General features: G+C 39.5%; 1 protein-coding gene across 1 annotated transcript in view; it reads right to left on the bottom strand.

Annotated features, from left to right (window-relative positions):
• The window catches only part of TNS2 (tensin 2), a 104,673-nt gene extending 97,054 nt beyond the window's left edge, over window positions 1-7,619 (bottom strand). Inside the window, exon 1 of the mRNA XM_075199156.1 lies at window positions 7,486-7,619. Within this exon, the coding sequence (XP_075055257.1) occupies window positions 7,486-7,560 (75 nt within the window). The 5' untranslated portion in view covers window positions 7,561-7,619. The remainder of the gene's footprint in view (window positions 1-7,485) is intronic.
• Between the last annotated feature and the right edge of the window lie 5,115 nt (window positions 7,620-12,734).

Genomic DNA, 12,734 nt, shown 5'->3' with positions numbered 1-12,734 from the left:
ATTAAGCAATGAGTAAGATCATGTTGGACCCTTTCTGGGTAATGGTTAAATTCCGCGCATCCTTTAGTTGTAATCAACTACTGGAAAAAATCACGCCATGTTGGCCCCGACCTCGCGACAAACTCGTAAATTTTTTGTTGTGGGGCCAAAATGACACGATTCACCGCAAAACAAGGAATTTTGGCTTCTGATGGGCAGGATGCGGAAGACTTGCCTGCTCTCCCGGCAGTCCGGGATACCTACCTGGAATTTGCACCATTCCGGGAGAGTTGACAAGTATGATATAGATTGGTTTATATATGCAGAATTAGGTGCAAGTCTTACATTGTAATTTGTGTAGACAGAGCAAAGTAGTTGAAATAAGAGGAAAAGGAGAAGATAACACCACATCAGAGGTGGTTCTAAAAAAGCTTTGGGCGCTCAAACAAAACTGGAAACTGTATTTCAACCCATATAGTAATTATTCAAAATACAATAAAAATGTGAATAGTAATCATGTGTTGTTTGGAGGGTCATAGAGCTCTTATTTCTACATAGCGTGCGCTGCACATTATATCTACAGACGTGCACAGTGGAGACTGCCCTCGCTAAACTCTAGTAACAATATAAGCAGCTACACAAAACGGGAGCAAATGAGAAGGTTCAGACTGATGCAGAGGAGTCAGCAATTTATACATTGTTGGGATAAGCAAAGATCATGCAAAAATTTCAAGTAGGGTCAATCAGGGTGGAAATACTTTTCACATAATTGACTTGGGTTTTGTGTAACAAGTTGTGAAATGATCTGGTACTTGAGATACCAGGAATTCACCTTTGTCCCAGATCATTATAGTTTATACACAGACCGTTGCATGATAATAATTCCTTCAAAATACCATTATTGCCTTCGTAATTCGTTTGCACTTTTCAGAACGTTGCAGAAAAGACGCTACATGACAGTAGCGCATCTCTCCTATTCACAATAAATGTGCTTGAGCTCGGAGTTCAGACCATAGGAAATCCCCTGGTTAGAAATATGACTGCATAACCACAACGCAAGCTCTGAGCGAGCTAGTACTGCATGGTTATATATGGTTTGCTGTGCACCAGGAAATAATGTCAATAACACACAGACACCATTGTAAAAAAACATTTCAATGGAAATAAAAACACCCCTATACATCTGTCATTTACCCTCTTTATTGCTCACCAAGACTCACCAAGATTCATGATGCATCCCTGGCATCTTCTTCCTAAAATATATATCTACATCTTGGCAAAGTAACAAAGCATAGATATGGTCATTTATTAAGTACAAGCAAAGCCCTTTGGGGAATTATTATAGGGGGCACAATGATACAGTGGATACAGCCTCGGACTGGCCCGCCGGACAGCCGGTCAATCCACCGGTAGGCCCAGCGGGGTTGAAGCTCCGCCCCCTCCGTTGTTAGGGCGGAGCTTGATGTTGAACTTTGTTTAGATGGCGGCGGCGGTCACATCTCCTGTAACCACACTACCGCGCAGATGCAGAGAGCCCAGGCGCGGTAGTGTGTTTTTCAGCAGTTTGAGCAGGGGAGGAGGACGTCCTGATATCAACATACTGATCCAAGGTCAGTTTGGTCATCATAGGTTCATGCAACACTGGACGCAATAGACCACGCCCCCTCTGACGCTGCAGAGTTTCCCCGGGTTATCTGAAGCCCAGCCAGTTTGATCGTGGCTGGGATACAGAAGCTGGATACTGCCGTTTGATCGAGGAAACATATGGACTGAAAGATACCTTTTTAACATACAAAATGTGAGTGTTTTTAACCCCATGTTTTAACTTAATAAATAGAGAACGTAAAACACCATGAGATCTTTCTCTGTTCTCTCCCTGGTCTCCCATATGTGCACTCTGGTGAGGAGAAGAAACAGGTTTAGAGGGGAGTAAAAGTACATCGTGGTGGTGCTTTTTGAAGCAAGAGGACACATTATTCAAATACTGTATGGAATAGAAAAGGTCACATTGATGTAAGTTTACCATCTGGGACATCGGTATAGGTGGAACTAGAAGACCAACATCCTTTAATGACTTTGGGACCGTTTTCCCCTTGACTTATTCATTGACCCAATCCTTGTGTTTCTTTACCCTTCCCCCATTTGCGCCCGTCCTTTGATATTTATATTCTCTTTCATACAACACTGGCAGCATACCAGCATATATGGAATAAATGTGACAGGCTTTGGATGGGCTGTATTCTGTTCATTTTTTTGTTTTTTAAAATTTCCCTTCTCAACAAGCATTCATTGGTAAAGTACGCAACCGTAGTAGCACTGATGCTGTGTGTATGGTCTTTGACGAGTGGCATATTCTGTAAGAGTCCTTAAAAAATAATTATAACAAAGAGTCATTTTAATAATCAGACTGTGTATACAAGATCTGGCAAATGAAGGGTGCTTTTCATGTAGTCTAGTATTCCAATTGCATCCAGTTGAAAATATAATCATTCAGGGTTGTATAATATGTTGGTCTATATTGTATGTTAGTGTAGAAAGGCACATGCATAGGAGAACATAATTATATTTATATATTTTTCCTTTTGCCTATTGTGCATTCTTTTTGATGGTTGTCCTGTTTAGAATTTAGGGGTGATATAGTGAAAGTATTATAGGCATATATCAACCGTATTTAAAATGAAATTAGATGGATTTCACTGAGATTAGTTGAGAATTACAATCACTTGTTTTTTTATGAATTGACTTTTATTCCAGGACATGTCACAGCAACAACAGGTTGGTAACCATTGTACTAAAAAATTAATTGTGCAGTTTATGTCTTCTAATTGATGATGTTATTATTTGGTTTGTGTAGCCCTTGTAATGGCTTTTAATAAGCTCAATACATGATGGGCAATAACAACATATGAGGCGAGGGTTGGAGGTAACCAAATGATGCACTTATCATAAGTAACTGTCTTGGTGCATTAGGAGACGACAGGAGCTGGTACTGGAGTTTCTTCCAAACCACAAGTGTTTTATTAATGGGTCCCATGTAGTTCCCTACCAGTAGAATGGGCAGGGTCTAATGCAAAAGGTGCACATTTAAAATAGTGCTATAAGTTGTCCTCCATAGCCTGACCACACCCCCTTTACTGGCCACACCCACTCCTAAAGTTGGCCACACCCCAATATAGTGGGCCCCTATCACTGAATTCCCCCGGTGGGCCCTTCATGCCCCAGTCCGACACTGAGTGGATAGCAATGCTGCCTCACAGCACTTCCATCCTCTGCACAATCTGTGTGGAGTTTGTATGTTCTCTGTTTGTTACATTGGTTTCATCCAGGTCTCCCGGTTTCTTCCCACAGTCCAAAAACGTACAGACAGGTTAAATGGCTGCTGACAAAATGGAATGTAGTGTGCGTTTGTGTGGCAGACAATTTAGACTATAAGCTCCACTGGTGCAGGAACTGATGTGAAGGATTTATTATTCTCTTTTAAGCGCTGTGTAATATAGTAGCGCTATATATATAAACAATAGTAATATGCACACAGCAGCAAAATGCCCAGGACTAGTTCTCACATCTCACGATTTTCTTAGGACAATCCAGATTTTGCAACTGGACATCTTTAATGGGGTAGATCACATTCCAAAAAGTTTTAATCAATGACCTGAACAATATTTTTTTTGTATTTTACAGGATATCAAGACCTTTCCCTGAGCCTGTGTGATGTGTGAGTGACAAAGAGTTAATCAAGCTTTTGCCCCCTGCCTAACCTGCCCTTTGCAAATGTCCTGATTGCATGGTCAGAACCCACCTACCTTGACAAGTCTCTAACTCTCTATTGAATCCACTTCAGTTTGCATTATGTGCACTGAATAAGATCTCAGTAAAGTGTGTTTTGGCTAGATCTGACTACTCTACCGCTCGGCCTGGTGCCCCGGATCACTTTTGGACCACAAAGAGGCCTGTTGGCACAGTCACTAGATATACACACACATTGGCTAGCAGCAGGCACCTGATGATCTAATTCATGAACAAGCCCAAACATAATCTGTTTTGAACAGGTAATCATTAGGCATGACAATAGATTCGGGGTCACATACATTTATCAGGTCTGTTTGATAAAGTCTGCATAAGTTGGAATGTAATTGGTTGGAGCTAAAGGATGAGAATGTTACTGTAGTGTAAAAAATATCCAATGCTGCATAGATGGGAGCAAACCAATAGTATACCCATCAATCTGTCCAACAGCATGATCTGGGACCAGCAGAACATGTCAGGTCCTTCTCCTGTGAGTGTTTACAGAAAAGAGACAGGAAGCCTACACAATGTTATGTTTTATGTAGGATGATGGAAACTTGTGTATATACAAGGGCTACCACTGCACCTCGCTGCTTCCTGAGGCACCCCTACAATAACGTCACTGACCGCAATGGCTTTCTAAGTATACACACAAAATAGCAGTGGGTATACCAATAACAGACCCCATTCAGTTCTCCTTCAGCTAGATGAATACTCAACATTTTTTTAATCCACACACCCACCAGCACAGGGCTGCTCAATCCACATTCTTACTATTCACATTTTATGTGCAGAAGCAGTTAGGGAAAAAATCCTCTCTGTAAGATATTTATGTTAATGCAACCAGATAATTATACAGGAACACAAGTATTCAAAATATTTCTATAAAACTGCCTCCGCTATGTGTAAGGGGAAGGGTTCCCGTTTAGGATAGTGACACTTTTATAGCACGTTTTCAGCTTCAGAAGTGCTCACAACAAATTATTATATACAGTGTTATCGCAGATAAAAAAACAATGTGTAACTTTTACAGCTCACGGACTGTAATGAGCGCTTAATGCTCTGTGTGACAGTGTGTTCTCAAACATAATGTATTTCAATTGGAGCATGTTGTTGTTGAATGTCTTGTACATAAAAAAAAATTAAATCACTTCTGGTGACTTCTTTTCCGTACTATTTATATAAACAAACTATTTCCATTTGAAGCAGTGAGACACTGCACTGTAAATATGACATTTAAAGCGCTAATGTGGCACCACCCTGAGGAAAGAAAATGGTATACTTTAAATTCTTTAAAAAAAATGGGGATAAGAGTAAAGGAATAACCTTTCTCTCTTTGGCAATAAGTGTATGGGGTATATTTACTAAACTGCGGGTTTAAAAAAGTGGAGATGTTGCCTATAGCAACCAATCAGTTTCTAGCTGTCATTTTGTAGAATGTTCTAAATAAATAACTAAATCTGATTGGTTGCTATAGGCAACATCTCCACTTTTTCAAACCCGCTATATAGTAAGTATACCCCTATGTGTTTCTAATCATTCTGTACCATTTATATTCTAAAGTACCACTTTCAGATTGCCGCCCCTGCAATATCCCGGGTTTTTCAAACATCCCAACTCAGAGACCCCGTTCACACTGCACCTTGGACCCAGGAATTTCCCAGGTCGACCCCGGTCATACTGAACCCTGGTCTGCCCTGGCAATAAGTGTCAGTCATCACAAGAGGAAAAATGGTGAGGTCATATAAAGGGGACTGTTATTTTTGCACACAAAAATGAGGCCAAAGTGGGTGGTGACTGTTCACAGCATTGCTTTAATCATGGCCCAATTTGTTAGTATTATTTTATTTTATAATTTTATCTGTTATTTTTGCTATGTGCCTGTGATCTGTTTCTTTATCTCCTCCACTCCTCTAACGGCCAACAGCCCTCACACCTCATTATCCAGCCAGTGTGACATGCCTTCTCCAATCTGCCTTCTCTGCAGCATTGAAATGACATCATCCTCCAGCATCATATATTACATAAGAAATTGAAAAGACCAATTTAATTTGAATTGGTTATCAGCAGAGCTGCAAGTAAAGTGGATTGGACTGGAACACAGTTCCTATATTTTAAATCTCTTAATGAACTAGAAATATTCTGAATTTTAAAAATGAATACATTTCTGGGACTAGTCTTGGTTTTACATAGGAGATGATCAATGTCTATTTAGAATGTGTTTATTAAGTGATAGTTGCATGAGAGCATGGAAATGTATTGCAGTTGTCTAGAGATAAACAAAATGATAATGGGAATGAAAGAAGATGTTCAAAGGATGAATAATGGTATTCTGAATTGTGATGATTATAGTACATTTATTCCAAGGGGTTAATTTAAGAAGTGGTGAAGAGCCGAAAAAGTCTTTCACCGCTTTTTGCTATTTAACAAACGGTTAATATCTGAGAAATCAGAGGTTTCTCCAGCTTTAACTCCAGTACCGAAGCTTATCACTGTAACCATACACATCTATGGGGACAGCAGCACTAATCAATTTATTCAGATGCAAAAAGTAAAGTAACACCATCTGCGGGGTGGTATAACTGGTCAGTTACAATGGGAGCCTCACCTGTAGAAATGTGCATAGCATTTCTTCCATTTGCCAATAAATAGAAAAAAGGTCTTTGCCAGGGCAGCCACGGAATGGTAAATTAGCACTTTACAATTGGGACAAACATAATAAACTAATAAACAAACTGGGTAAAACAGACAAAGAGGTGAAAAGGCCCTGCTTGCAGGCTTACAATCTATGGGATAGATATATATATATATATATATATATATATATATATATATATATATCAGATGGACATCTAACTTTCTAAAATATTAAGGAAATTGGCTTGCTTTTCTGGCCAATACACACACTCAATATCAGGTAGTGGAAAAAAACACAGCAATATAACCAAGAAATAGAAAGTAATGACATAACATAAGTGGGATGTCTGGGCAAGACTTCTATAAGGGAAGGGCAGACAGTGACAAGTATAATGTCAGTGACATAAGGTGATGTAATAGGGAGTAGATGGGCTGTGATGCTGATGATGTCTCTAGTGGATATTACAATCTCAGTACTTTGCCTACTATACTCAACTCTTATTTCACAAACCAGTTCTTTATATTGGTAAAGTTTTATCTGAATATGTGACTTCTCTCCGTGCCCTCCAAGCAACAGCTGCACCTAATTTACTGATAAGAAAAGCTGACTTCATGAGTATACTCTGCCCATTCATTAACTGTCATGTAAATCCATCGCTATATGAAGTATTCCAGCGATCCCACAGCTGTGGGATTAACCACAACGACAGAGATGAGTTATTGAGCATATACCACGAGAGAAGCCAGTGACCCACTACGACTTACAGAGATACAGTATAGAACAGGGCTGGCATACAGTACTCCATGTACTCCCCAAAAGACGACCACCATCCCAACCAATGAGGAATAATATATATATATATATATATATATATATATATATATATATATATATATATATATATATATATATATGTGTGTGTGTGTGTGTGTATCATTATAACTACATTTAAAAAATCCAATAATGATTCCAAGTAGGTTAAACATTACAGCTGCCCTAACTATTTGATGCGACTATTGCCCTAGTTCTGCAGTTCTGTGCAGATGAACTTAGCAGCAGCATGATGGTGACATGCTCTGTACCTCAGTCAGATGCATTGTCCTCTTGACACGTCCAGCCGCCTGTCCTCCCAACGCACAACTCCCCGCACAGCCCATGCAGGACAAATAACATGACACGACACAGCACAACAGTCCGCCAGGCAGCAACACAGAACCCTCTCTGTAACCGTGCTGGGCTGCGAGCAGAGCTCCGCCTGGGGGCGGGCGAGGAGGGACTCATTCACTGACATATTCCTTAGTACCTGTACTAACTCTATTAACAATTCTAATTACCACTGTAACATAACAGTATACCTACCAGTGCTTAAGGTTCAAACTTGCATAAGCACAAAGCTTTTACTTTCCTATAGTACTGTCCAAAGTGTCATTCAGCTTTAGGAATGATGTTATAAGCAAATCCAGTGCCTGACATAGAAAAAGTTTTTAAGCATGGGATCCATGTATTCATGTGGTAATACTGCTAAGTGTTCATGTTTCTATTATATTTACTAGCCTTAAAAAACACATGTAAATCACCAGTGACTATGTGGCCTTTGGTCATTGTTAAAAATGCATTTGTCATCATCATCATTTATTTATATAGCGCCACTAATTATGCAGCATAGTAATCCATTGATCACTACTCTGAAAATCGCCCAAGCTATCTTTATTTTCTGGCTAACGCAGAGCAGCCAACCATGACTGGATATTAAGCGTTTTATGTAGAGTTTAATGCAATTTGCGCATACGACGAAGTGTATATGACCATCCATAGATTACTCAGTACTCAGTCACACACATACATGCGACTCTGAATAGTACATAGTAAGACACACTTAAGGCGTATCCTACATTAAAAGTGTATGATACACTTTAAACAAATGTATCATAGGCATCCGGGCCATAAGGCCAAACAATAAATATTTATTTTTTAAAAGACCCTATTGCTGCCAGCTGAAATTATCAGTACCAGCCAGGGGTGGTGGCACTATAGCAGGGAACCCGCAGCATGGGGTCCTCCTGCCTTAGTGACAACCAGTCCTAGGCCAATCGACATGAGGCTGGATTATCTAGGGGAATCAGGCCTGCAAAAAAAATGCAGCTCCTCTCAGGATTAACCAGCCAGCCCGGTGCTGAATAGCACTAGGACTATTGGACTATTCCCACTCTCCTGGGAGGTGGGTAAAATTTTGCAGAGGCAGCTGAGTGATACTGTCCCAGAGCTGACATGAATTTTATGATGCCCAATCGGTAAAAAGTATGGGAGTTATAGCACTTTTCATTATATGGGAATGATTTAATGTCAGAGATTGTAGGGGATACATGTACATATTAAAAGGGAAAGAGTTAAATTCCTCACTGTGGCCTTATCTGTGTGGAGTTTGTATGTTCTCCCCATGTTTGCGTACTTTCCTTCAGGTGCTCAGGTTTCCTCCCACATTCCAAAAGCATACTAGGGTATTTGGGTTAAATGTCTGCTATTAAATTGACCCTAGTCTCTCTTGGTCTGTGTATATGATAGGGGATTTAGACTGTAGGCTCCAATGGAGCAGGGACTGATGTGAGCTCTCTGTACAGAGAATTAGTGGTGCTATATAAATAGCTGATGATGATGATGATGAAGAATGCTTTTAATGTTGAGACTAGTTGAGGAGACTGAGACTTATTTATTAAAAGTAAACACTATTCATTTAATGTGCGAAAGGAGGCATAATTATAAAAGATGGGGGCTATTAATTTAATGTCTGTCTAGTTGGAGTTAGGGCGATGTGACCAGATGGGCTTACTTCGTCATCTCGTCTCTAGCAGAAACAGAGGGATGTCCTTCCTGCACAGTTTATTTTAGTTTCCTGTCACCTCGCCACCAGACACTCGCGGACTGTGACTGCCAACTGCGCACTAGTTGTAGAATAATTCGGCTGCCACCACTGGACTCCTTTGCGGCATCTAGAACTGCTTACTTCTGGGGTAACTGGTATAGCTGCTGTAGTTCCTCTTTGCTGTGGGCTGGCTGGTACCTCCTGACAGCTTACTATGGATCAGGACTGCTGTATAGCAGGCATAGCATTGACACAGAGATGCTGTGTTCAACAAAGGACAGCCAGGAAACGGATAAGAGTGTAAGCTCTTATCTGTTAGAGATGTTCACTGACCCCCGTGTTTTGGTTTTGGTGTTGGATCTGGATTAACTTTGTGTTTTGGTTTTGGTTTTGGCAAAACTGCCCTCACGTGTTTTGGTTTTGGATCCCGATTTTTTTCTAAAATTCCATTTATTTATTTTTGCTAAAATCACATATTTTTTTTATCCATACATTATTATTAACCTCAGTAACATTAATTTCCAATCATTTCCAGTCAATTTTTGTCAAGTGACAAGAACACTACTACCCCTGTTTATGTGTGAACAATGGCACTGAGCAATGTTACTGGAGAGTGACAAGAACACTGCTACCACTGTTGCAGTGTGAGCAATGGCGCTGGATCTCCTAGGGAGGGAGGTACTTATGGAATCCAAAACCCGCGAGATCTGACAACACAACGATGGCGCTTTGCCTCAATTCAGATCCGAGGGTGCACAAAAGTAACGAGCCGGCTCGCAAGCCTACTCGGATGCCCTAAGTTCGGGTGGGCTCGGTTTTCAGAAAACCGAGCCTGAGCATCTCTATTATCTGTTGGTCACAGAATACAGCGGGTAATAGTCGGAGGCAGAATCTTCAAGCAGTGATGTTTTATTGCTTAATTACACATCAGTTTCAGGTATTGGGGATCATCCAGAAGTTACATGTTGTCAGGGGGTAGCCCAGCCCCCTGACCCGACCAGACACTGAAACGTCTGCTGTCACTTCAGATCATTTAATATCAGGATGTGATGTTTCTCTCGATATGGAGTTAAGGCAATTTTAACAAAATTGACATCAATTTCCTAAATGAATTGCTGGTTGCATCATTAATGTAGTTCGTCTATCTTGCTTTTAACACAATTTAACTTTCACATCAACCCGTGACTTCCTCATATTTGCTGTCTACATTGTTAGGAGGTATTCTGTCTCTCTAACAAGAGATGACAACTGGTAATGACCTCCTGCTGGTCCTTCAGGCTAAATCAGGTGTTTAATAACAAAAAACACAGAGATGGAAAACTGCAAAAGGCAAAATGGTACGAGCACTTTATTATTGAAGACCCGATTAGAGACAAAATAATAAATCGGGGGGTGCACCCAACACTGTATTAGTTAATATGATAAACCAAAGAAAAGGAGGGGGGGAAGGAAAAGGGAAAAAGTCAGTGTGATATGAGGCACTCCCAAATTGCTCGTTAAAATATAACTTTTATTAGGTTGGATTAAAATGGAAAGATTTGAGCGAAATATTAAAAGAAAAAATACAAAAAGTGATATGTGATTAAAATGCAAAATAATTTGCAATGTCCCACTTGTCGTCCCAATCGTATCAATATCCGCTACAATAGCGCTAAGGGCTGCATATAAAGGATATAGAATATGCTATAGTAGCCCTAGATTGCATGAATTGCAAAGACCAGTAAATGCTAATTGAGAAAAGCCTCAATAATTAATATACATATGTATAATCCACTCGAAGGAGAAAATGCAATAATAATGGTATAAAGTTATTGCCTGAATGTAACAAAATTGATGTCCATCATATTAGTCTCCTAATAATAAAGAGCAGATACCATGTATCTCACATTGACAGCCCGAGGATTCCATCCTTAAATAATGCTAACCTGCATCGGGCTAATGAAGCCTATATCGAGGCGCCAATATATAGCAGAACTGACCTGCAGGAATCGCGGGATTTTGTGATAAATGCCCTGCCTAAAATGAAACTGGGGAGCGATTCCTGCTGTGATTCTAATCAATCTATGCTAGGAGGACAAGTGAGACAAAACGCCAACGCGCGTTTCACTCCGTAGCTTTGTCAATATTTCGCTCAAATCTTTCCATTTTAATCCAACCTAATAAAAGTTATATTTTAACGAGCAATTTGGGAGTGCCTCATATCACACTGACTTTTTCCCTTTTCCTTCCCCCCCTCCTTTTCTTTGGTTTATCATATTAAATCAGGTGTTTGTCACTTCTGAGAATTAATTAATTTATTTTAAGATTTCCTTTCCTCATTTCTTACACAAACACATTTCCTACACCATGGCTACTGCATCAGAAATCAGTACATCTCATACACAAATATAACACAGTATCAAAATCAGTACATTTGCAATTATATAAATTGGCGCACTGTGCTAGTAATTTAAATATATTTATATATAGTTATTTATTATATGTATTATTATGATACATTTGTAATAAGTTATTTATAAGTGATCCAGTCACAGGTGGACTATTGTTTTATCAATTCTCTGCTTTCAAGGAGGTGAATAATAACTATATATTTTCCAAACAGGACCCCTACATTCCAGAAACCGACTAATCAGCAACTGACCTGAAGAAACCATCAGTAGCACCAGGTTGTCAAATAAGTACTGTAGTGAACAGTGAGGAATTACAGTTATAAGGATTAACCAATGGGAGAGTTTTTTTACACAGATAGAGACGCTAAGGAGCCGTTCACAGCTTGTGGCCTTACACAAGGATGATGGTTAGCTGAATCTTATATAGACAAATATAATTCAGATTCCAAAATGCAACTTGAAATCAATAACAGTAGTGATCAACCATGTATTCCTCAATAGCATGATGAAGGGCAGCCCATATGTCAAATAAAGTATTCTGTCACACAGAGAAGTTGAGGAAATGAGTATAAACTCAATGAATACGCTGGACATAGGCCGGTTTGGTATCAATAATTTGGCAAATTCATAGTGGATCTGTTAATAATAAAATTGGCTCTGTGTGACACTCCACAGGAAAGTTGGGTCACATAGTAGAATTGGGTAGTAAATCAGGCAACATGCAAATAATAATTGTAAACAGTGTCACAGACCACAACCACTGGAGGTGGGGTAAGGTGTAAAGGTATCTTTAAAAAGCTGAGACCAGTTACAAGAAATTGTCAGTCTTTGGTAAATCAATCATCATTGATATCTGTCCATCTTCAAGCCAATTTCCCTTGGCGCAGAATATACCACTTATCTATAAGTTATACTCTGAGTTTAATCTCTTTTTTTAAAATCTGTTTTGTTATGTATGTCATGTCATCTTAGTTGTTTTTGCAACCTGTAAGCATTGTACTTTTTGTATATTAAATCTTAAAATTTAATAGTGATGTCATTATTGCTCTAAACAAATTCACTGCCTATTTAGAAGAGAGTT

This window comes from Mixophyes fleayi, chromosome 2 (genome assembly GCF_038048845.1).
Source record: "Mixophyes fleayi isolate aMixFle1 chromosome 2, aMixFle1.hap1, whole genome shotgun sequence".
NCBI classification, from domain to species: Eukaryota; Metazoa; Chordata; class Amphibia; order Anura; family Limnodynastidae; genus Mixophyes; species Mixophyes fleayi.
This window is presented reverse-complemented; position numbering and strand designations above follow the sequence as displayed.